The 22,687-nt window shown below is 55.8% G+C and overlaps 11 protein-coding genes across 11 annotated transcripts; 6 read left to right on the forward strand and 5 right to left on the reverse strand.

The window, feature by feature from the left end:
* Positions 1–30: 30 nt before the first annotated feature.
* DICSQDRAFT_95418 (uncharacterized protein) lies at positions 31–1,808 on the reverse strand (the record flags this gene model as incomplete). Its single annotated transcript, XM_007360166.1, has 6 exons — positions 31–612; positions 685–916; positions 973–1,011; positions 1,062–1,107; positions 1,163–1,361; positions 1,424–1,808. The coding sequence occupies 6 exons, from the start codon at positions 1,806–1,808 to the stop codon at positions 383–385; spliced, it is 1,131 nt and encodes a 376-aa protein (XP_007360228.1). The 3' UTR covers positions 31–382.
* Positions 1,809–2,373: 565 nt separating this feature from the next.
* On the forward strand, positions 2,374–2,995 carry DICSQDRAFT_164572 (uncharacterized protein; the record flags this gene model as incomplete). The annotated part of the gene is made up of 5 exons (XM_007360167.1): positions 2,374–2,431; positions 2,484–2,503; positions 2,564–2,661; positions 2,691–2,746; positions 2,808–2,995. The coding sequence occupies 5 exons, from the start codon at positions 2,374–2,376 to the stop codon at positions 2,993–2,995; spliced, it is 420 nt and encodes a 139-aa protein (XP_007360229.1).
* A 178-nt stretch (positions 2,996–3,173) lies between these two features.
* On the reverse strand, positions 3,174–6,847 carry DICSQDRAFT_164573 (ATP-dependent DNA ligase; the record flags this gene model as incomplete). The annotated part of the gene is made up of 18 exons (XM_007360168.1): positions 3,174–3,263; positions 3,323–3,412; positions 3,492–3,839; positions 3,912–4,142; positions 4,296–4,478; positions 4,596–4,691; positions 4,757–4,958; positions 5,024–5,099; positions 5,177–5,345; positions 5,412–5,513; positions 5,569–5,709; positions 5,763–5,928; positions 5,979–6,044; positions 6,094–6,364; positions 6,423–6,491; positions 6,543–6,581; positions 6,630–6,773; positions 6,826–6,847. The coding sequence occupies 18 exons, from the start codon at positions 6,845–6,847 to the stop codon at positions 3,174–3,176; spliced, it is 2,505 nt and encodes an 834-aa protein (XP_007360230.1).
* Positions 6,848–7,715: 868 nt separating this feature from the next.
* On the forward strand, positions 7,716–8,794 carry DICSQDRAFT_158462 (uncharacterized protein; the record flags this gene model as incomplete). Its single annotated transcript, XM_007360169.1, has 6 exons — positions 7,716–7,760; positions 7,810–8,015; positions 8,067–8,118; positions 8,169–8,274; positions 8,332–8,408; positions 8,462–8,794. Coding segments are annotated over 6 exons (819 nt in total), but the record flags the coding sequence as incomplete, so codon positions are not given.
* Positions 8,795–9,126: 332 nt separating this feature from the next.
* DICSQDRAFT_151170 (uncharacterized protein) lies at positions 9,127–9,633 on the forward strand (the record flags this gene model as incomplete). The annotated part of the gene is made up of 1 exon (XM_007360170.1): positions 9,127–9,633. A coding segment is annotated over one exon (400 nt), but the record flags the coding sequence as incomplete, so codon positions are not given.
* A 266-nt stretch (positions 9,634–9,899) lies between these two features.
* DICSQDRAFT_164575 (uncharacterized protein) lies at positions 9,900–10,660 on the forward strand (the record flags this gene model as incomplete). Its single annotated transcript, XM_007360171.1, has 6 exons — positions 9,900–9,911; positions 9,973–10,024; positions 10,086–10,181; positions 10,238–10,366; positions 10,434–10,517; positions 10,569–10,660. The coding sequence occupies 6 exons, from the start codon at positions 9,900–9,902 to the stop codon at positions 10,658–10,660; spliced, it is 465 nt and encodes a 154-aa protein (XP_007360233.1).
* Positions 10,661–11,179: 519 nt separating this feature from the next.
* DICSQDRAFT_46640 (phospho protein phosphatase PPZ) lies at positions 11,180–12,830 on the forward strand (the record flags this gene model as incomplete). Its single annotated transcript, XM_007359789.1, has 4 exons — positions 11,180–12,062; positions 12,118–12,543; positions 12,596–12,623; positions 12,680–12,830. The coding sequence occupies 4 exons, from the start codon at positions 11,180–11,182 to the stop codon at positions 12,828–12,830; spliced, it is 1,488 nt and encodes a 495-aa protein (XP_007359851.1).
* Positions 12,831–13,688: 858 nt separating this feature from the next.
* Positions 13,689–15,552, reverse strand: DICSQDRAFT_45844 (serine protease; the record flags this gene model as incomplete). Its single annotated transcript, XM_007359732.1, has 11 exons — positions 13,689–13,729; positions 13,801–13,951; positions 14,019–14,228; positions 14,289–14,403; positions 14,463–14,483; positions 14,535–14,612; positions 14,665–14,699; positions 14,752–14,802; positions 14,865–15,018; positions 15,082–15,175; positions 15,312–15,552. 11 exons carry the CDS (start codon positions 15,550–15,552, stop codon positions 13,689–13,691), a joined length of 1,191 nt encoding a protein of 396 aa, XP_007359794.1.
* A 1,284-nt stretch (positions 15,553–16,836) lies between these two features.
* Positions 16,837–18,514, reverse strand: DICSQDRAFT_95425 (uncharacterized protein). The gene is made up of 6 exons (XM_007360172.1): positions 18,347–18,514; positions 18,247–18,290; positions 17,935–18,189; positions 17,255–17,882; positions 16,991–17,201; positions 16,837–16,932 (listed from the first exon to the last, which is right to left on the reverse strand). Exons 1-5 carry the CDS (start codon positions 18,449–18,451, stop codon positions 17,013–17,015), a joined length of 1,221 nt encoding a protein of 406 aa, XP_007360234.1. The 5' UTR covers positions 18,452–18,514; the 3' UTR covers positions 16,837–16,932; positions 16,991–17,012.
* Positions 18,515–18,794: 280 nt separating this feature from the next.
* Positions 18,795–19,495, forward strand: DICSQDRAFT_95428 (uncharacterized protein). Its single transcript, XM_007360173.1, has 2 exons — positions 18,795–19,063; positions 19,123–19,495. Exons 1-2 carry the CDS (start codon positions 18,818–18,820, stop codon positions 19,132–19,134), a joined length of 258 nt encoding a protein of 85 aa, XP_007360235.1. The 5' UTR covers positions 18,795–18,817; the 3' UTR covers positions 19,135–19,495.
* A 745-nt stretch (positions 19,496–20,240) lies between these two features.
* Positions 20,241–21,537, reverse strand: DICSQDRAFT_164580 (RTA1 like protein; the record flags this gene model as incomplete). The annotated part of the gene is made up of 8 exons (XM_007360174.1): positions 20,241–20,374; positions 20,440–20,688; positions 20,748–20,787; positions 20,850–20,953; positions 21,007–21,119; positions 21,181–21,325; positions 21,381–21,470; positions 21,528–21,537. 8 exons carry the CDS (start codon positions 21,535–21,537, stop codon positions 20,241–20,243), a joined length of 885 nt encoding a protein of 294 aa, XP_007360236.1.
* Positions 21,538–22,687: the final 1,150 nt, after the last annotated feature.

Here is a 22,687-nt window from a genome sequence, read left to right on the forward strand (position 1 = left end):
TACAGTCTCTTGTGATCGGGCCAACGCGATAAACTTTGGATGACCACTACGTGAGCGGGGTTATGACAGATCTATACCACTGTCGATACATTCCATTCAATGAAGCGATATACATTGAGGTAGATCGATACAAAGAAAAACATACTCGGGCGCGCAGCACGGACCAGCATCACAAAGCAGGGCGATACACCAAAAGGACTACAGAAGCAAGGAGCACCAGCTGAGCGCCCAGAGCACAACCGGTATGCGCTAGTCTAGACATAGAGAGAGAGAGAGAACGTGAGCGAGAGCTATCGTCATCGCCATAGTCATCGTGAACGGCGGGTCATCAGAGTCCGTGCAAGTCATGACGAGTCGAAGGCCGAGAGCGGGGTGCGAGAGGTCATAGCCCGTTCGCGCTGCGGCGGCTCTGGCGGCTCGACGGCCGCCTGGCGAGCTGCTCCTTCGGGCGCGTAGTCGGCGACCACGCGTTCTGGAAGACCCAGATTTCCTTGCGCTGGCCGAAGTGGAAGATGCTCCGGGTGCCCATGGGCACGCTCCCTGCGAGCTTGAAGCCGCCGGCGTTGAAGAAGCGGAGGACGAACGCGACGAGCATGCTCTTGTCCACCTCGACTGCGGACGGTTAGTCAGCCATGGGGATTGGACGCGAGGAGGGTGGGCAGATGTGAGAGGGACGGGACGCACCTCCATAACCGCTCCTCTTCACCTCGAAGACGTGCCGGCCATCCTCTGTTGCACGATCGGCGGTGATCTTCTTGGGGAAGGTTGCACGGAGCTCCATGCCCAGCTGCTCACTTAGCGAGTACGGGGCCTCCAGCAGAGTCAACCTATCGCCCGCCCTTGAGAGCATCATCAAGAAGATGGAGGGTTCGTGGTCAGGCGTCGAGTCCACAAAGATGAGCTGTGGTGGCTTCCACTAGCAGGAGAAAACGTGAGGGACTATGCCCGAGCAAAACGATGATGAATACATACCGGATTCCCTACGTTGACTGTCGCGAGATATGAGTAGCCCTTCGGAGCTTCGTCAGCTAGATGGCAGCGTCAGAGCAGGTATAACTAACGTTGACTGCAAGAGTTCGGTACAATTGGAGAATCATCTTCGCCGCCCTAATGCAGCATACGATTGAGCAAGGACGGACCCCAAACAAGAAAATGCGCGTACCAGAGCGCATCCTGGCCGACAGCAGCCCATGGTGTGCCGGCGAACTGAATCTTCCACTTGCCCCGCCGGCTGTCCGCACTGTTGAAGCCTCGGGGCCAGTGCTGGAGCACGTCCTCCTGCAATTCGTGGATCATAGCTTCCTGGTGCACGTTCTCCAGCCACAGCTCATTGGTCGACCGCAGCGTCAGGATGAGATGATCTACCCGATGCACATGTAGCCCGTCCCCATCGCCACCGGACAACCGCAACGGAAGCACGTACCTGGTACAAATGCGCGGATCCGCGAGCCAGAACGCGTCCGCACGCGATGCATGCCGTGCCCATCTGCGGACCGTCCCCTGGACATCGGCCGGGAGAGCGGGACGTCGCCGACGCCGTGGTCTGGGGTGCGCGTCCGCTTGAGCGCGGACTTGAGGGGCTGCTTGTTCCGCCCCGGGGTGGACGACCGCGAGATTTCTCGGTCGAGCGGACGCGGGCGGCCGTGGGCGGGGGTGCCCGGCTGCACGGTGGGATATGCCGGGAAGGGCTGGGCGATGGGGGGAGTGGGTTGGCCGTAGACATAGCTAGGGGGGAACTGCTGGAAGTAGGGCTGTCCGGGGAAGCCTTGCTGGGGGGCGTAGTAGCTGCGGTCGTTCTGGTACTGCATGCTGTGCGGCGAATCCGGGGAAATGGAGGGAGGTAAGCGTGGTCTTCGGGGAACGATCCGAGGCGCTGTGCGGTCAGCGGGCGGTCAGAGGATGCTGTCGGGAGAAGGTGGCTCAGGTGAGGTGGGCGACTAGAGGCGAGGATGTGTCTGGGAGACAAGGGGCGCAGGGCGAGGGGGCGAGCTCTGTTTTGCATTTCCCGTTAGCGCCTGCGAAGCCGCTGCAACGAGGCAGATGAGATGCACTCGACACTGTTTGCTCCTCAATGTCCGCCTCGATCACCATTCTCCCTGCACCGCTCGGGGCCTGGACGAGAGAGGGGACCGTGCCCGTGTTTGTCGTGCATCAGTATCATAGACCTTCGTTCGGCCACAGAGAGAAGAGCATGACACGTTGTCGAGGTTCGAAGTGGTCCGAGTCGGATGCCTTCTCGCGCTGTCCCCACAGGCGCCCGGCCCCACGTGAGCGCTCCGCAAGAAGACGGGCGCCTCGCGTTGGCCGTGTCGGAGTCGTTGTACGAGAAATCGTGCTCGTCAGACTGCTCGCACTTCCTCCTCCACTCCCAACATGGCTTCCAAGGTCGTCCAGTGGCTCCAGTCCCCTGCTGCCCGCGAGTACTTCTTCAGTGCGTATTCTGTGTGTTATTTTGAAGTCTTCATCTAACTCGCTCGACGCAGGCACGCATTTTTGGGGACCGGTCCGTGTCAAACGCTCCGACTAGGTGGTATGAGTCGACTCACTCAGCCTTCTGCCCCAGGTCGCAAACTGGGGTCTCCCCCTCGCCGCCATCGCAGACTTGAACAAAACAGAGGATGTGATATCGGGGCCCATGACCACGGCGTTGGCTTCCTACTCGTGAGTGCAGTCATCCTCACCTTGCGTAGGCATCGAATTCACACCTCGAGGACACCGCCTCCAAGTCTGGTCTTCATGCGTTTCGGTGCGTGTTCGTCCGTGTGCTATTCCCAGAGGCGTACTGAGTCGTGTCGTGCTATTCTCAGCATGGCGCGTACAACCAAGGAACTACCTGCTCTTCGCGTGCCACGCGACAAACGCGACCGCCCAACTCATCCAGGGTGGTCGCTTCGTCAACTACTGGTACCTCGGCGGGCAGGACAAGGAGCAATCGAGCAAGCCTGTCGCGCAAGAGGTTGTGGACACCGCCAAGACCGTTGTTGCGTCAAAATGAGCCTCAGGACCGCACTCCTGGTTTTCCTTCCATACAATTCACACGCGCTGGGCGGACGTTTTGTTGCCGTATTTGCTCCATACATAGCTTACCCTAATAGTAGAAGTAGAACAGTGCAACGACGTCGTATGCCGGAGACAGCAAGAAACAAAAAAAAACGAAAAACCCATGTCCGAGGTCACCAGAAGCCGTCGTCCCCGTCCCCGCCCTTGCTCTTCTTCCCGCCCTTCGTCTGAGCGAGGGCTTGACGCTGATACATCTCTGCGATCTACACCGCAATCGTCATAAGAACAACTGGCATGATGGCCGCGAAATTGCTCAGCGTACCTGCTCAGGACCCGTCGCGTCGTCTGCGTCCTTGTCTTCTCGGATTTTGATGAATCGAGGGAACCGCAGGGAGATACCGCGCTCCTCGACCTTTTAGGCATCCGCGTCAGTTCTTGTCGCGTTCACCCGACTCGCTCAGAGCGCAGCTCGTAGTGTAGTGGGGACGTACCAAACCCTGCGCGGCGGTATATATGGGGCTCAGACTCAGGTCCGCCGTCAGGACCTCCCAGACGACCTTGGGCTCGAACCAGACGTCCGGCTTCGCGCCGCCGATCTTGATGTCCCCGCGGGGCGCGTGCACCTCGAGCGGCTTGAGCGTCTCGTAGTGCGCCTGCAGCGCCTCGTCGCTGAACCCGGTGCCGATCTTGCAGATCGTCTGGTACTCCTCCGCGTCGGCGTCGTAGCACGCGAGGAGGAACGCGCCGTAGACGTTCGTCCGCTTGCCCTTGCCGAAGTAGCCACCGACGACGACGAGGTCGAGCGAGTCGCCGACCCCGGCGAGGTAGTCCTTCTTGAGCTGCAACGCGGGGTCAGCTACTGAAAGAGAGAGGGGGGAGACAGTGACGTTTCGTGTGGCTAACTGACTGACCTTGAGCCAGTTGACGGTGCGCCTGCTGGGCTGGTAGTGGCTGAACTCGCCCTCGAGCATCTTCACCATGAGGCCCTCGCAGCCGTCCTTGACGCTCTCCTCGAGGAAGGTCTGGATTTCGTCCACCGTTTCGGCATCGGACGCCTTTGCGAACTGGAACTCGTGCTCCACGGGCTGGAAGTGCTCCTGGAGCAGCGCCCGACGCTCGGCGAAGTCCTTTTGCAGCAGCGGCTGTTGGACGCGTGAAATGGCACGTTGTTCGGTACGACATAGTCAATGTGTGTTCGGTAGGAGACAGGGCAGATTGTCAGTCAGCCAGGCTCCGTAACGATCAACGGAACTCGGGCCAGGGGCAGAGCTTCTGATAGGGGACACAAGACGTACCTCGCCGTTCAAATATAGCAGATCAAACGCGAACAGGCACACGCGGACTTTGATGTCCTCCACCTTGACATCCTTCCGCTTGCGCCTAGAGAGCTCTTGGAAGGGGAGGAGCTTCGCAGTGTCTTTGTCTATAGCCACCGCCTCGGCATCAAACACGAAGGTTTCCGTGCCCTCCTTGACACACTGTGGAATGCCACGAGATCAGATAAATATGTTCTCGGGATGCGTGGCCATGCCACCGTAGTATTCAAATGCGAATGTGGAGGGCTCCGTATGACATGGGGTTCGTGAACCACATACCCGGGGCAATTGTTCCATGAGATCGGGGTACTTCTTGCTCATGTCCTCGGAATTGCGGCTGAACACGGCAATAGTGCCGTCTGCGAGCTTGTGGACCTGTACGCACAACGCGATAAACACATGGAAGCTCGTGGACGGACTGTGGTCGAAGAAGGCTGTACCTGTGCGCGCTCGCCATCGTACTTGTACTCGCATGTGAATTTCTTGCCCTCGAACTTGTCGAGGACCTCTCCTATAGCCTTCGTAGGCTTGGCCAGCATAGGCTTAAGGGGCACCCCAGGACTGAGTTTGCACTTCTCCTTAAGGCCGTCAATGCCGGCATTGAGGAGAGCGGGAATAACGAGGTCGTAGTTCGGAAGTTCGCTAGAAGATGATGTTGAACACGGACATGGTTCACAGCGACCTAACCAGTACGCGAAACGTCATACCTGTACACCTGCTTGATGATCCCGGCAGCCTCTTCAAGCCGGGCAGCAAGCTTCTCCGTATTCAGCCTCTTGTTCGCTGTGAACGGCGAGAACACCAGTCCGATCAGTACCCTTACCCCCACACCGGCACAGCACATGTCAAACAAGACTCACCGCTTTCCTGTTCAGCGAGGACAGCGGCATGCGCTAGTGCAACAAGGACGGTGCGCTCGGCGTTACCTATTCGGAGCTTGCCTTCTAGACTGCGGATAATGTACTTCGCTTCCTGGCCCTGACAAGATGCGAGCAGCTTCGTGATGATGGACACTTTCTTGTTTTGTGACTGAGATGACATCATAAGTTGAACCGCGGTGGGAGTTGCACGCGGCGTGATCGAAGGGAAACGTACAGAGTGCCCGCTGCTCATAGCGATCTCTTTGAGATTCTTGAACACGGTGGGAAGAGTCAGTGGTTTAGGCTTGAAGAGCGTCTTCTGGCTATTCTTGGAGTTCTGCGATAGCGACAGTCAGTTCGCAAGGGGCCTCTCTCGATTGGCAGGCACTGACCATAGCGACGAGCCCGAGGTCACCCTCCTTCTTCAAGTCTGCCTTGACGGTCGCCAGACTTCGGCCTGTAGACTCACTGATGGCCTTGACCAGCAAACTCTCGCCGATACCTAGCTCGATCCCCATATAGTCAGGGCAGAGCTGAAAGTATCAAATGAAGATGACGTGTCTCGTAGAGTATATCTGAAGCGTACTCGGTTAATGCAGAGGTAGACTGCTTGGAGCAGGGATTGCGTAACCCCCTCTGCTCTCCGTCGAATGACCAAAAGCAAGAAGGATGTCAATAAGGAGGTCTTCTCGATGCGTTTGGTGGTCGCCTCAATCAGCGAAAACACCTTGGCCAACGCGGCATAGGGCACACTATGTATACGAGTAAGTGCAGGGACGGAACGCAGAATCAGTCCGCTTACGGTTCTCCGACGTTCCAGCCGTTAGGGAGGTCGACCTCCTCGATCTTCAATAGTGCTGCTTCGGCGCTGCGGAGATGCGCTCAGTTCAGTCACAAAGTCGAGAGGCTGAGCTCACTTCTGTGACGCAACGCCGCCCTCCTCTTCCTCCTCCAAGTCCTCATCCGCATCAACCTCTTCCTCGCCTTCATCCGGGTCTTCTTCGACAGCGGATGAGACAGCGGCGTCATCTTCATCTATAGGTTCAGCCACCGCCACAACCTTGTTCGCCTTGGCATTGGGTCCCGATTTCGATGGTGCGCTCGGAACACTATTGGGCTTTGCCGTAGTGTTTGAGGACGGTGGTTTCTGTGAGCCCGCCCGCGTCTGCTTCGTATTGGACGGACCAGCTGGATGGCAGCACGCCTCAGCAAAATGAGAGTTGCGATGTCGAGCAGCAGCACTCACGTCCCGAATCATCCTCATCGTCGGATTGGATCACTCGTCGTTTCTTCGACGCTGGTGGCTTCGGCTTGGCTGGCAACGATGTGAATCATTGCAACGAGTCTAATCAAAATGACAACTCACGATGTTTGGCCGGTGATGGAGAGCGTGTCGCCGCCACCACTGTTGTATGTTGGCACTGTGATAGGTGACCCTTAGGGAAGCGCGTACCTTTCTCAGAATCACCGACCCCCCCTTTTGCATCCACTGCATCCTCCTCCTTCTCTGCTTTCGTACTGCGTTTCCTCTTCCCACCGAACGCGTTGTCCAGTGTGGTTTGAACGGGGGGATCCCCTCCCTTCCCAAAGAACTTGCCTGGACAGACCGGTCAATCTCTAGTAGAGTTGCGGTGTATCAGAGCACATACCCAGAGTCTGTTGGCGGACCATGATAGATGTAGCTGAGTTTCGGATGTAGCAGGTATGCAGACGCGACTCGACGCGGACCCTCGGAAGCGCGGCTTTGACGCGTAACGTGACTGTGACGAGCATAAGTTACTCCACGCGACTGGCGTGGAACAGGCTTTCTGAAAACGGTCAGCAGAGGCCGCTGTACATCCAGCCAGCAAGTGAGTGTGTCTCGAACAGCCTTCGAGTACCGCGAATTCAGGCGGACAAAGGCGAGAGGCAAGTTCAGCAAGCAGCAGCAGCACCGTCAATCGTCGCCTACCACGAATGGAGATGACGCAGGGACGTGATTCGTGTCAAGAGCGCCTGTGACCTACGCGATCGAACGACGCGCGCAATAATGGTGGCTGCGCTGCATGCTTGTCACCAACGAGCATCACCCCCCTGCGTTTCGACACAAGCATGCCCCTCTGATACTATTGTGCTTCAGACTTCCAAATTCAATTGCGCTGATTTGACATTATAATGCATTGACTTACAAAAGCTCCAGCGACCAAATCCATGTGAAGATTCACACGACCCACTAGTTCAAGGGACATCCAGCTCGCGATGATTCGCTCGGTCTCCGGATATCCTGTGGGCCTGCATCCATGCGGCTGCCATCGCTATGTGTGAAACCCATTCACAGGGCCACAGCCATGCAAGCGTCTGCTCCATATCACCATCTATCTGTCCACGGTCAAACCGTATCACCCAACTGTCTTCTACGCTTCTCTCCGAGCAGATTTCTCATGAATCGGTCGAGAGACACAAATCCTCGTCCTCTTGAGTACCCACGAAGTCCCAGTACGTGCGTCTGCATGCCTCCGACCGCCCGTGCAAGCACTGTCCTCCCTCCGGGTCCCCAGCCATGTCTGCACTCGCGTCATTAACAACTTCTGTGATAATCCTTGAGGTATGTTGTGTCCATCGCTCACCTTGAAACACCGTGCTGAACAAAGCAGTTTATGAACATTTCCCTCTTACTACTCCTCGTGTTTACGCCTGCTCCTAAACACCCTATTGTCAAAGCCCTCATGATCTCTTGTCTCCTTCGCTCCGTGTTGGACATCCTACCTCCTATAGTACACAAAATCATCCCTCAAAAGCTCGGCATTCATATAACGAAACATCCAGCCACAGTCAACTTCTGCATCGTAGACTCTATATTGTGAGTCCTTATGCACGCCCCGCGCTCCTGACTTCAAGACGTTTTTCACAGGCTTAATTATGTCACCGTGGTCAAAGCAGCATTCGCTGTCAACTTTACCTTGGTATGAAGCCTCTCATGCACTTGAAGAGGGTCCTGAATCATGTCTTGTAGCCATTCCTGGGACTTGCTCTCCTTCAGGCCAAGCCAAAGCGCAGCGCGGATGATCATCCTCACCTTACGAGACGCAACGTGTGGATCCTGTGCGTCTCTCCGTTCTGTATGTGCGAATCTAGGTGTATCAAGTTCTATTCTTCCGCGCTGACCCTTCTTCTAGTATGGGCGCTGCCTGTGTTGCTCACCCCTATTCATGTTCTCTCGCAGGGAACCCCAAAGTCGGTACAATATAACATCGTCAGTCCCATTTGATCGCACTCATTGAAGCCGGGTAGTTAATCGATATTCAGACTTCATGTTACTTCGACGATCCTGCCTTCACAATAGTGTCCCTGATCTTCACTCTCATACCACTTGCCGTTTCCACCATCGTCGCCGCCGTTCTAGCCGTCGTCATCTGGCGCTTCTCCACCATGCTCGATCGCACGGGGTGGCACTTTGCGAAGACGAAGCGATTCGCTCGGTTTGGGGCCCTCGTCTTGGTGACTATGATTTCAGCATCACTCTACACGGTGGTGCTTTCACAATGGATCCACTTGCGCCGCCGATGGCCCGACGGGGATGGTACGTGGACACAGGACACCGGGTGGGTCAGAATTATCCGCACAAGCGTGCTTTGGGAAGGTAGTCTCCTTAACACATTGCATCGTCACCATCTCCTGACAACCATCCCTAAGCTATAACTCCGATGCTGTTTTTCGTGATATTCGCAGCGCAAGAGGAAATATACGAGACGTGGCTCGGGTGGATATCTTGCATCCTTCCCAGGAGGAAACATGACGGGAACCATCACGGTCGCTTTGGGAATAGCCTCCAGACGTCGCACCGCGGTAAGTTGTCGCTAAACTTAGCTATCTCCGCGAGGATGGAAGAAGTCTAACTCGACATGCCACGATCATAGTTGTATCTGCCGAACATGCATCTTGCGCTACCCTGCCAAACCGTAGCACGACTGCGCACGATGGCGAGACGGCAGCCGTCGAAAGACTAACACCGCAACCGATCTTTACGCGGCTGGAGAAGATCGTCTCGCGCCCGCTGACGTCTTCCGGTACACGCCGCTCTTACCAAAGCGAGCGGGGACGCCAGCGACCGCGGAGCATCCCCACGTTGGACGGTCTCACGCCCGCCCCACGACATGGGACCACGGAAGCGGCCTTGCCACAAGAGCCGCAGGGGCCTGCACAGTCGCGTTTTGCGTTCTTGAAGGGTCCCTCCTTGATGACGTTTGGAAGCGCAGCCTCCGCAGGTACCAGCCGCGGTATCACGACCTCGTCCGGCGATACGTACGAGGTGGAGGAAGGCGTGCGGCCCGGTACTGGCGACCTGCAAAGTCCGTCGAGAGCTTACACTAGACCGGACACTCCAGGATCGTGGAAGACCTTTGGGACCGAGGAGGCAGGCAAGCGGCCGAAGGGCTGACAGAAGTCGCACGTTGAGATGTATTCATTTTTGTGTGTTTTTACCCCGTAGCTCTGCATGTAACACTAGGCCGCTTGTAGCATACGACTGTACCTAATAGTTCCTAAGTATGCGTTAGCATTTGCCTTAGACCTCTCGGATATTCCTCCATAAGTGGAAGGCAGGAAGACTAGCGAGTCTAACCGGAAGATGCCGAACTGTACAGTTCATTGATGGTGGCTTGCCCTCTCAGTTAGCGCCCATAGCCCAAAAGCTTGAAGGTACTATCCGCCGCCGCCCACCGCCTCCATCCTCAAGACTCCAGCCATGGCCGAACAGGTGAGCGCCGTCTCTTTCACCACAGAGGGAGAGCGTGCCTTTGACCCCGTTATGCTGGCAGATCGAGAAGGCATTCCAGAAGCAGCCCATCTTCCACAACGCGAAGGCTCGCGGTATGTTTTAGGCTCGGGAGTACGAGAGATGGCCGGATGCTCATAGCCGGATGGGTTGTAGGTGGCAAGAAGGTCTCCACCAAGGAGAAGCGGTGGTATAAGGATGTTGGTCTTGGCTTCAAGACCCCGTCTGAGGCGATTCACGGCAGCTACATTGGTACGTTCCTATGACCCTATATGCGCTTTGTTCCGAGAAGCGAACATCCACTCTAGACAAGAAGTGCCCTTTCACCGGTGAGGTCTCGATTCGTGGCCGCATCCTCACTGGCCGTGTCATCTCCACCAAAATGACGCGCACTGTCATCATTCGTCGGGACTACCTTCACTACATCCCGAAATACAGTACGTCTCATCACCCGATCTATGGGCGCAACCATTCCTCATCGCTATGTGCGCTCGCTCTACGTAGACCGTTACGAGAAGCGTCACAAGAACCTTGCGGCGCATGTATCACCAGCTTTCCGTGTAGAGATCGGCGATGTGGTCACTGTTGGTGAGTACTCGTCGGTGTGCTTGCGATTATGCGTTTCTCAAGTTCGGATAGGTCAGTGCCGGCCGCTGTCGAAAACTGTGCGTTTCAACGTGCTTCGGGTGTCGAAGAACAAGGCCGCGGCAAAGTCTTTCGGCAAGTTTTGAGCTGTGGAGGTGTGCTGCCTGTAGGGCGCTTTGACGTTGGGGGGCGTAGGATATGGTATTATTGTTTCCTCATGTGCTATGACCGCATCAAAATGACACTGCACCATGCGACGACTCGAGCTCTTTGATTGTGTGCGGCAAGAGAGATAGAAAGAGTGAATATACGTGTAGCCGGGCGCGGGTGGTGCCAAGAGTGATAGACGGGAGCTGTGCACGAGGCAAACAGTTCCCAAACAAGGCTCTGGACCGTCCCCGGCGCGGGCGTTGGTCTCTGCTTGGCTCTGGCGTCCACCCCGACTCCCGTCCATCCTCTCCGTCCTGGCGATTGTGTACCATAATCTCACGTTTTAACGACGCCTACATACCCTTCGGTCCCTCCCCATTCCCACCCCCTAACCCCCCTACAACTCCGTCAAACTGGCGCCAACACTTCTCTCCGTATTCACCTCCAGACTCTCGAAGTCCAGGTCCCAGTCTCCCCAGCCCGGTTCACCTTCTCAGAACTCTTCTGCGCTTCCCATGGGCCAGCAGCAGTCCAAAAAGTCGAAGAAGGGCGGAAAGGACAAAGACAAGGATGCCAACGCCGACGCCGCAACTCCTGATACTCACGGTGCGGATGCCAACGACGCGAACCAGGGAAGCCTTTCCCGCGCGACCGCTCCTCACGATTCCTCTGGCGAAGGGAACGGCCACGCTGCGACCGTCGCGGCTATGGGTACTCCAACAATGACCGTCACCGACCCCGACGGCGGCTCTGTCATCCCGAATGGGAGTGGTTCACGCCCTCCTGGCTCCCCGGGCACTTCTCCTAGTGATGCCCTCTCCACAGCTTCACCCAAGGCGGCATCGCCGCAGTCCTCACCAGTCGTGCATGGCAAACCCGCCCCTCTTGATATCCCGATCACACATACCATCCTCTCCACTTCGCCTGGCTACCCCACTCCCGGTTCCACGAATAGCTTCTCCCTCAACGACCCAGCCAGCGTGACGAGTAAGAATGGGAAAGAGCTAGTGAAGGCTTTAGATATCGACGACATGATCCAGAGGCTCCTGGACGTCGGCTACACCGGCAAAGTGAGCAAGTCGCTTTGCCTCAAGAACGCGGAAATTGTTGCCATTTGCCAAACGGCGCGGGAGGTCTTCCTCAGCCAACCCACCCTCATTGAGCTCTCCCCACCTGTCAAGATTGTCGGCGACGTCCACGGACAGTACTCGGACCTTATCCGACTGTTCGAGATGTGCGGCTTCCCGCCTGCGGCGAACTACCTCTTCCTGGGCGACTACGTGGACCGGGGAAAGCAGAGCCTCGAGACCATCCTTCTTCTGTTATGTTACAAGATTAAGTATCCCGAGAATTTCTTCTTGCTGCGAGGAAACCACGAGTGCGCGAACGTCACGCGAGGTGAGTCCCGAGCCGCCCATGCAGTTGGTCTACCACGTTCAACTGACACCTCCAGTGTACGGCTTCTACGACGAATGCAAACGACGGTGTAACCTCAAGACGTGGAAGACGTTCATTGATGTTTTCAACTGTCTGCCGATTGCTGCCATCGTCGCGTCGAAGATCTTCTGCGTTCACGGCGGTCTCTCGCCGTCGCTACACTCCATGGAAGAAATCAAGCGTATACAGCGACCAACCGATGTCCCTGACTATGGCTTGCTGAACGATCTCCTTTGGTCGGATCCTTCAGACACCGCCGTAGATTGGGAGGACAACGAGCGCGGAGTCAGCTATTGCTTCGGAAAAGCCGTTATTAACGACTTCCTGGTGCGGTACGACATGGACCTCATCTGCCGAGCTCACATGGTCGTCGAAGACGGGTACGAGTTCTGGAACGACCGGACGCTCGTAACTGTATTCAGCGCACCCAATTATTGTGGAGGTGAGTCATATAAGCCCCTTCATTGGCGCTTCTTCTAAATGCAACGGTGTAGAGTTCGATAACTACGGAGCATGCATGAGGTTCGGAGTTATCCGTCTTCCATGAATATGCGGTATTTCTCACAGTCTAACAATAGCGTATCGGAGGAGTTGCTCTGCGCATTCGAACTGCTCAAACCGTTAGACGGCCCTGCCCTACGAAAAGAGATGACGAAGGCCAAGCGGAAGAGGTATGTCCTTTGTCCCATGGTTGTCAACATGCGCATCATAAATCTGTTTGCAGCATGATGGCCACGACGACTTGAACCGTTGATATCTCGCGCTCGGGGAAGTCCTATATGAATATAATCGCTGTTGGGGCCCTACCCCGATGTTTGTCCCAGCGCGGACAGTCGCGGCTCCCCCTTGGGGTGTGCACATGCCGTTGCATGGGTCGCATTGCCACTTGTACGGCGCTCGCCCTGGAAGGAGGGGAGCCGGAGATTATCCGGGCGCGACCGCCATCATTGATCCCGGCCCGCCTAACTTAACGTATGTTTTCATCGCGTCTCTCTTTCGTGCTACTGGCAATTATCTGGGATTACGGACGGTCGGCTCCTTTGTGTACACGCGCTGCTGCTCTTGCATTCCATACAGTTACGTCGTTCGTTCCCTTTCGTTTGTTAGTACGTACGCGCCGTCATTCCTTTGTCCACGTCTCTACATTCTCTGTTGCAGTCTCATCTCCCACTCTCGTCCGCTTGGTAGTGGTTACCCTCGTCTGTGCTATAGTCATTATCTCTCCCTCAGCATTTTTTTTTCAAAATCACGCATACACTTCTCATGATGGACCAGGGCCAGAGTGCGGCCACGTTTGGCGTAGGGCCTCCGCAGTTCCAGCGCGGTAAAACGACTCCACACTGCCAAGATAAAGTAAACGTGCTCAAAAGCCTCCGTGCAATCGGGAAGGAAGAGGTGTTATACATTCCCGGCGCCGCAGAGCCGGCGATGTCATCTACTTCGTTACAGTTCATAAATCTATGTCACTATTGCGAGCGTGCCCAACACCCAGGAAAGTGAGTCCTTCCACCGGCACCGGAAAGCCTTCAGGCTTCTTGCCATGATCAGGGCAGGAACCCGGTACCGCGCCTGATGCCGATTTCACGTTTAAGATTCGTTGCGAGCAAGGTCATTGACCGTGCCGGAGGCTGGAAGCGGGCAGGTCAGCGTGAACCTTGCGGTATGGAACGGGCCCAATTTGGATGGAAGAGATGCTTACGGATGCTAGAGAGGGCGCCCTTGGTGGAGAGCGTCTGGATCTTGGTGGAGATGTCAGCAGGGCTGGCATTGCCATCGCGGGCGATGATCGTAGCAACAAGTCCAGCGATGTGGGGAGTGGCCATGGAGGTGCCGGAGATGTTGTTAGTTGCCTATGAAATCAAACGAGGTATGAGTTGTCATTGAGATGAGGATCTGGTGGAGGGCTGTGCTACTCACGTTGACACCACCAATCCAGGAGGAAATGACGTTCTGGCCGGGCCCGAAGATGTCGACAACGGAACCGTAGTTGGAGAAAGAGGCGCGAGCGTCGGCGATGGTGGACGCTCCAACGGTGATGACAGCAGGGGCACGAGCGGGGGAGGAGGTGCTAGCGTCGGTGTTGCTGTTTCCCGCGGCCACGGTGACGTGCACACCCTGAGTGGTCAGCTAGAAGCAATCTAATGGTGAGATCGTCTGCTGTGTAACCGATGTATTGGAAGTACCTACAGCGGTGACGGCGTCATCAAGTGTCTGCGAGGTACCACCGCCCAAGCTCAAGCTGGCGATGGAGGGGCGGCCAGATGCAGCAGCCTGCTGACCCACCCAGTTGAGGCCGGAAACGCTGCAAAAATCTCGTGAGTCGATATTGACTTGGACGCCATATACTGGGATGTCGCGCACATGTCAGAGACATAGCCAGAACTGCGTCAAGTTGTCAGTCATGTGTTGTATGGGTGCCGTGGCCAGACGTACCCAGAGTCGGAGAGAACCTTGACAGCAAAAAGTTTTGCCTTCTTGGCGACACCGTATGTCGCGCCAGCAGCCGTGCCTCTGTGTGTTTCATGAGTGAGGTTTTATATGGTGAACGGAAGATACCACTCACGAGACATGAGTGCCGTGGCCGTGGCCATCAGCATCCTGCGACCAGCCGATCAGAGAAAGTCTGCTAGTGTAGCTATCCAGGACTCACAGCGTAACCACCGAAAGTCGCGCCCCAAGTGGCACGTCCGCCAAACTCAGACTGTCGTCAAGCCATCAGTGGAGGGCTCAGCAGCGAGTTAGGGTTTTCAGGACTCAACGCACGTGGGCCGTGTAAATACCGGTATCGACAATGTAGATGTCGACGCCAGATCCCGCAGAGTCGTCGTAAGTGTAAGTGAAGGTAAGGTCGCTCGTATTCTGGTCAGCAAGCTTCGCCGCCTGACTGATGCGCTGGAGACCCCAAGGGGCGTTTGTCCTAGAGTGCGCACAATCGCATCAGTCCTATGGCGAGGGTCTGGACTTGCGACAAGCCGCTTACTGCGTCGCGAAGATAGACACGACACCATCCTCGCTGATAAGCTCTACATCGGGGCTGGCACGCAGCGCGCTCAAAGCGTCCGACCCAAATGTACCTAGAGAAGCGCGATGAACGGATCAGCGCTAATCCTCCAGCGTCCGAAGGACGCGTCCAATCGTGGACACCGACGCGGTCACGGTACCGCGCATCGGGTCGGGGCCACGCCGGTGACAACTGTGGTGCATGCTCACCAGCAAAGCCATTGAGGAAGCCCTCCTGCCACTCGGGGTGAGTGACCGTCGCGGACGCGCCGTGGTTCTCGGCGAGCCAGGCAAGGTGTGCGTCCTTCGACACGCCGTCCTTGAGCTTGACGATGTACGAGGAGGGCTTGACCTCGCCGGCGTACTTCTCGATCGTCTTCAGCTGCGTCGGTGCAGCGGAAGCGGCGGTGAAGAGGGCAAGTGTGGCGGAGACTACGGCGAAGAGCTGCATGGTGGCAAACGTCGTCGGGGCAGGAAGGCTAGGCGAGAAGCTGGTCGAGCTTGCAGAGCACCGAAGCACTGTAGTTGGTGGACGCAGACCACCTTGTCTTTATACTCTGCTGTCGTGCTGCGACCGGGTTGCCAAAAGCGAGATGGTTAGATCACCCGCCGGTTGGCGGTGTTCGAGCTCTCAAGTGCACGACGAGCCATACGGACACCGAGCATGGCTCGTTCTTGGCGTGGATGTCGCAACACCTGAAGTCGATTACAAGTGACCCGACAGCGCCCTCGTGCAAGGCTGCAGTTTGCGTTTGGTAGAGACGTAGAGGACACAGAAGTGAAACTAGCCAAGGCTTATGATGTCAGATGGCGGCATACGGCAAAGCGAAGGGAAGGAATCATGGAGAAAAGAGAAGCTTCTGATGGATTAGACCAGCCTTTCTGCTAGATTCAGAGTCAGAGAGTACACCTGGCTGTACGGATATGGGGGACACCAAGCTCAGCTTTGGTGAAGCGCCCGCTGTACCATTCCGTAAGAGTAACTGACTGCACTCACAATCCTTCTTGGGGCGAATGTGATGGCCATCGTGCTCAGCCGCGACGAGAGTCTACCTTCTGCACCGAGAGCCCAGACTTCGCGTTGCAAACAAGGCGTCGCTTGGAAGACACTGTTGCAGGCAGCGTTGGAGGTGCCTGTCCATCTGTGAACCATGTTCACCGAGCCTTCGTATCAGCCGCCACGAGGCGACCGCAGCAGCGATCAGAACGGGGATGTTATGACCAGAGGTCCTTGCAGCCCGCAAACCGAGGCACTACTAGCGGGGTTCTCGCCAGATACCAGCCAAGCCAAGCTGCACCGACAGAGGACACGCGATATGGCGTTCATCGGCGTCTGCGACAAGCAAGCAGCAGGCAGTGTTCTATCAACAAAGGGTATCACGCGCGTTGGACGCGCCGTTGCTTCGAAATTGCTTGGCAGGTGACTCGCGGCTCATGACATCGCTCGGGCACATGCATGGGCCGCTAAGACGATATTCCAGAGTCCTCGATTCAACTCTTCGAGAGTGTATGAAGGAACCCTGTAGCATGTGCAGCCTCATCGCAGCACGTGAGAATTCCCAGTCAGCTGCATGGAGAGCTCAGCACAGCGTAAAAGACCATGATGTCGTCACGTTGCGTACAAGGGTCAAGTCCCATTCCCACCGGAGGAGTGACTACATCTGGCAGACGGCCGAACAGGAACTTGAGCACAATAACGCATTTCGTCCTTGTCGGATTGTATGACCGATTAATTGTACGCCAGGAAAAGGCAGTGACACCTGCGTCGCGTAGAGGTATCATGTGATACAATTGCTGATTTGAGGTAGATAAGTACGATATTCAAAGGCCACTGGAAACCAAACATGAGCATTTACACATGCGTCTTGCAAGGGTCTTGTGACACATACATACATGCATGAGTCGAGACAGCTAATGCCTGCTCATCAGATCATACGCCAGGATGGCGAAAGCGACGACGATTGAACCGCAACCCAGGACAGCCCAAAAAGTAACCTTGTCCACGGCTCCTCCCCAGATCGCGTCGGATAGGAAGACGAGAACGATGGTGAGGAGGTTTCCAACAGAAGTGACTACCGGTCCCCACACTCCGAGCAGAACCTGCCAAGCTACTGTTAGTACACATCGCCGGTGAACAATAGGGCAAAACCCACCATGAATCCGGCATTGAAGACCGCGCCGGACAGCGCGACGCCCCCTATAGCGAGATACGTGATGCCCCTTTGCGGAAGCTCAAAAGGCACGATGCCCAGGATATGCAGGATGGGGATGGGGATCCAGAAGACGACCAATGTGCAAATGCCGATGCCGAACGTGAGCAGGTTAGGATGGAGGCCAAACGGCAGGGGATCTATGATCTGGCCATGAGACCAGACCACTGCGTCGGAGCCGGATTCGAGGTCATCAACGGGTCCGTCGGGCGAGTCAGCGAGTGGTGCATACACCTCGTTGGATTCGACTTCTGGGTCGTTAGGGAGAGCGGCGTAGGCCTTGTAGAAGACTTGGTAGGCAGCGTAGAGGATGGACGCGGCGAGGGTCAGCAGGTCACCCATCAGAGGGGAACTTGGGGCCTCGTCCTCAAGAGAAGGAGCGGAGAGAAGGCCTTCCGAGGAGTCCGTCTTGTCGGGGCCAGAATCACCGTAGACAACGACAGCAGCTCCCACAGTCGCGATGAGTACTGCTAGTAGACGCCGAGGATCCCACTTGTGGCCGAAAAGGAGTACCGTAAAGACGTACGCGAAGAGCGCGTTCGTATTCCAGAGCGCTGTCACATCAGTGACACTGTGGCCCGTGAATGAAGAAGTCTGTATATGGAGGACGACGGATTACTCACGGGGCTAGGGCCACCGCTACGAACCACAGCAGGGATGGTACTGTCATTCCCAACGTCAGGTAGAAAATCAATCGCAGGAATTTCAATGTCGGGAAGGTTGCCGAGTTGAGGGCAGTAGTAGACTTGGGAGACAACTGCTGCTGGGTCGCGACAAGAACGGTCTTCAAGATCGAGGTGACCGAATGTTCAGAAGTTGCGGCGAGATAGAGGACATGCACAGGGAACGATGTCGCAAAGGCGGAATGTACAACATAGCTGATCACCAAGTCAATACACGATCGTTGCGGGTATCCAGCAGTCACAGAGACTCACAATATAAGGTATGGCTGCCTGAACCCAAGTTGCGCCTGCACATACTATTCCCAACCGCTGCGTCAGTATTAAGATATCGAGAGAATACTTTGACACAGACCTGCGTGAACTGAGTCTCGGTAACGAACGCGATAAGACAAACTGCAAAGATAGCGACGGCGCGCTTTCCGCCTAACTGAACCGCGGCGCGGTGTCCTGAGGGCATGCGGATTGGTATACGTGTTATAAAAGAGAAGAAGAGTCTATCGCGCTGGCGGCATGAAGGGGCCTAGTCCACAGGGCTGAGACGAGATGTAATACGGGACAGGAGCGCAAGCTGCTTGGCTTAAAGTTGGCCACATCTGCGCGTCCGGACGAGAACTGCAGTTAGTTAGGCGCTCATATCCTAGCTGCCCAATCAGGCGCTTTCCCGCCCGTATCTTTGCTGCCGGGCCGCTGCCGGAGGCCTGTTTGGGCCAAGCACTGCCGAAGTTGGGGAGGATGCCGGAGCACGTCCGGGACAAAAGCCGGCGGACGGAGACCTGGCTGAGCTCGCAGAAACTGAGAGTGCCAAACACCTACTCTGCCCGCCATGCTACGCGCACTCCTAGCCTCTAGCCGTCCTCTTCTGTCACGCTTCCGGCCAGCAACGCTTCCCCATGTACACCCCCACCATCACCCACATCATGGGCTTACCGCGGCGCCGTCAGCAAACGTCGTTCTGGCGAGGGGAATGAAGGTCCGGGCATCGGTGAAGGTCATGTGCGACGGGTGCAGCGTTGTGAAGAGGAAGGGGAGGGTATACATCATTTGTTCTAAGAACCCCAAGCACAAACAGGTGCGCTCATCTTTCGTTGGTTGCTCACAGTGGACGTGGCTTACTGACATGGTCTGCAGCGGCAAGGTTGAGCGCCGAGCTACATCCGGTCTTCTTGCTCATCCTCATGCACTATTGCTACCTTCAATCTCGCACAATCATATCACGAACGCGAACTCTCTAGAGGGGAGCCGTATCTTTCCCCGGGCGCGGCAGCTATCGTACCCACATTTGGAATTCGTACTGTACTCCATTTTCCTCCTGCTCCCCTGCAACAACGTCAAAACCCACCCACTCTTGCAACTCCGCGTGCGAGACTCGCCTCCACGGAAGAGTATCGTCCGTTTGCGTCAAGAAGTCGGGCATGAATACGTCGCAATCCTCGAATGCCGGCGCGAGTATCCGCGTCAAGAGCACACGGTCTACGAAGGTGCCCGAGGGCAGGAGTGCTAGTGTCTCGCGGTAGAGGGACGCGCCGCCTATGATGAATGTCCGATGAATGGGTGCTTCGAGGTACTCGGATTGTGAGAGTCGTTCGAGTGCTGAGTCGAGACTTGAGTGGAGGTACACGAGTGCACATGGTGTCGCGGCGTCCGCGGGCAGACTGGACCTGGTCAACCCTCGGTTCAGACGGGAGACGAGGACACGCGACTCACAGCTGGTAGTTTGTGTTGGAGCTGATGACGAGGTTGAGTCTCTTGTTCAATGGTCTAAACTTTTGCGGAATGCTCTCCCAAGTATTCCTGCCCATGACCACCGCGTTCATCGATCCCTCAGGCGCGTTTGTCGTGACGCGCTTGAAGTACGCCATCTCCTTCGCTAACCTCCATGGCAGATGTGAGTTCTGCCCGATACCGTTGTTGCGCGTCGCTGCGACTATGAGCGTGAGGCGGGTCATGGCACAACTGAGAGAAGGTGCTCAGGAGAAAGCAGTCCATGCATGCTATTACGGGCTGCTGATCAATTTGGCAAGTTCAAAACCATAGTGTAAAGTAGCGCCGGAAAACGTCATGAGTCGCACAGCACAGTCTGTGCATGTATAAGTACTCGTCTGATAATGGGTATAGAAAGCAGGTTTGCTGGGCCGGTATCCGGATTCTAGTCAGAGATAGACATGATGGGAAGAGTGTGTCCATAATGTCACCGAAGCCTTCCGTGAAGTGTATAGTATGTAACTACGGTGCAATGCACCGACTCCTCATTTTTGCGATGGCGTCCTCGCTTCAGTCATGGCATAGCTTTGCGTCTGAGCCGTCGCATTGAGGAGAGTACCAGGATGCATCACGTTGAGGGTGTACAGAGCCAGCGTCACTAGACACGCGTCGAATATAACTGTAAGTAGCAACCCAAAGTCAGCCCGGTCACGTATCCGCTAGGATGAAAACGCCTAGGCTTACTGAAGGTGACCTGGTTGTGCGCTATTGACCCGTTGAAGCCGTCGATGAACTCTATGATACGGTAAACGGAACGGATGTACACGGCGGCGGTCGGGATGATGATGCCAAAGATGAGCATCTTCATGTTGCGGTCCATGGGCTGTGAGCGCTGGTACTGGCCTTCGATGGAGTCGACTTTATGGAATGGGCGATCTTTCGAACGGCGCCATGCGTACTCGCCCATAAGGAAAGAAAAGAAGGTCATGGAGACTGGAAGAGGCGAATATGATCAGGTCCCAGGAGGAATGACGAGTGCAACGAGGACTTACTGATCTGTACAAAGAGACCGCCCAGAATGATGTTGCTTCCCTACAGACTCGTTATAACGCCTGAGCCACTACCAACCCACACATATGCAACCCAAGACTTACAAGACGGGCTTTGTGAGGATCGGTGGTGCCCTGTGCAGCGATGCCGCCGCCACCACCCTGGATCAGGAGCGAGAAAATATCGGCCGTCAAGAAGAACCTCGAGTCTTCGGAAAATCAACGGTCTGTGGGGTACGATAGGAACGCCACGGACACTCACACCATGTGGAACGCAAACGACTGTACTGGCCTCCGAGACGTCTGACGACCCTTGCAAAACCCATGAACAGGGCAGCAACCAAGGGTGTGGGTGCAATAACGAGTATAGATACCCTGCAGGCATCACCCGTTAGTGAGGACTCAAAGACGAGAAGTAGTCGGTGAGCAGACGTACTGAATTATGTACGAAGTCCTGACCAGTGGATCATAGGCGGATTTCAACCGCGCCGCCCAACCGACTATCTCTGCAACCCCCGCGATGCAGACAGTCGGAAACAGCCACCATACGCGCGACCGGCCGGCTTGAATAACGTGGAGGACTGCGCACTGTTTCAAAACGATGCTGCCGGATACTAGTACTGCGAGGAGACATACGAGTCGTGATGATGAATATGATTACGAAAATGTAACCGGCGGCCTTTGAGGGCACATATCCGTACAGATTCAAATGAAAGTCGTCCGTGCCTGTGATGAAGAAACATTAGTACGAGACACACCGCGAAAAACGGCCTGACCACTGACCGTCAGCCATGCTAGGTGCACTTGGGAAGCCTGCCAAAAAAAGACAAAATGATAGAGACCCAAGATATTGCTAGGGGGGAAAGGTGGAGATGGCAGAGGGTTTCTTGGGACACCGGCGCTCTGTAAGTGATACCTTTATACTGTCCGGCGAAACGAGCTCCTTGACGTTCTGTTGCGGTGCATGCCACCCTACGTGCGCAGGCACCGACAGCGTGTGGGGCGCCATGCAGCCATAGCACAAACCGAGCAGTGATGTGTGCGGCGCGAGGACGGAGATATGCACGGAGACGAACTTCAAATAGAAAGGAACGGGGGCTTCGTGCACTCTGCAGGGCCATGCGTAGTGAGTTACCTCAACCGGAGGCGGTGCTCTAGCGATTTACCTTGATACTTACGAACCTCTCTGTTGGTACCGCAGCAAACAGACCGACGAGGGATTTACGGTCACAAGACCCCTTGGCATGGGCGTACATAGCGCGAAGAAGTTGTATACAAGGTGAAAATTGGGCACCGCACTCGCATAAGTATACGAGAGAGATGGACTTCCTAGACGCCCAGGGCGCAACGAGTTTATGATGAGTCATCATGCTTACTCACAGGCCTGCAGCTCGCTCTAATGCACGGCCCGTCCACCGTGAGACGCGCCAGCAGAGGACCCCCGGCAATACTTAGGCCCAAATGTATGATCCAAGATCCTTGAATCCGGCCAGAATTGTCCGATGGATCAGGCCTTGTCTGAGGCCAAATTCGTCCGGATTTGACCAGGCCTCCCGATTTTCGCTCAAATTTGGCCGGACTCTGGATCAGGCCATCGGGAGGTCCAAAATTATCCGGATTCGCTGGATCAGGCCTCCTGAAAGCAGATTTTCGTCGGGGACCGCTGTAACCATGCTGATATTGACTACAGGTGTGGGATAGCATGCAGGAGAGGTCGTAGATAGAGGTATAATGTAAGGACGCAAGGAGGAGCTCGCATACGGCACTCTAGATGTCCGGCGCTACATCCACCGAAGAGTGTACGAAGGGTCTCGTTCGGAGGATCTTCGCTGAATGCATGTGAGGCCTTCTGAGAGGTGAGTGCCGATGGACGAGGGGGAAGATCTGTGCAGAGCAAATGCAGCACGGAATTGGTGGGGGTTGGCAGTGGAGGGTGTTGTATT

Source organism: Dichomitus squalens (assembly GCF_000275845.1).
Source record: "Dichomitus squalens LYAD-421 SS1 unplaced genomic scaffold DICSQscaffold_1, whole genome shotgun sequence".
Lineage (NCBI taxonomy): Eukaryota > Fungi > Basidiomycota > Agaricomycetes > Polyporales > Polyporaceae > Dichomitus > Dichomitus squalens.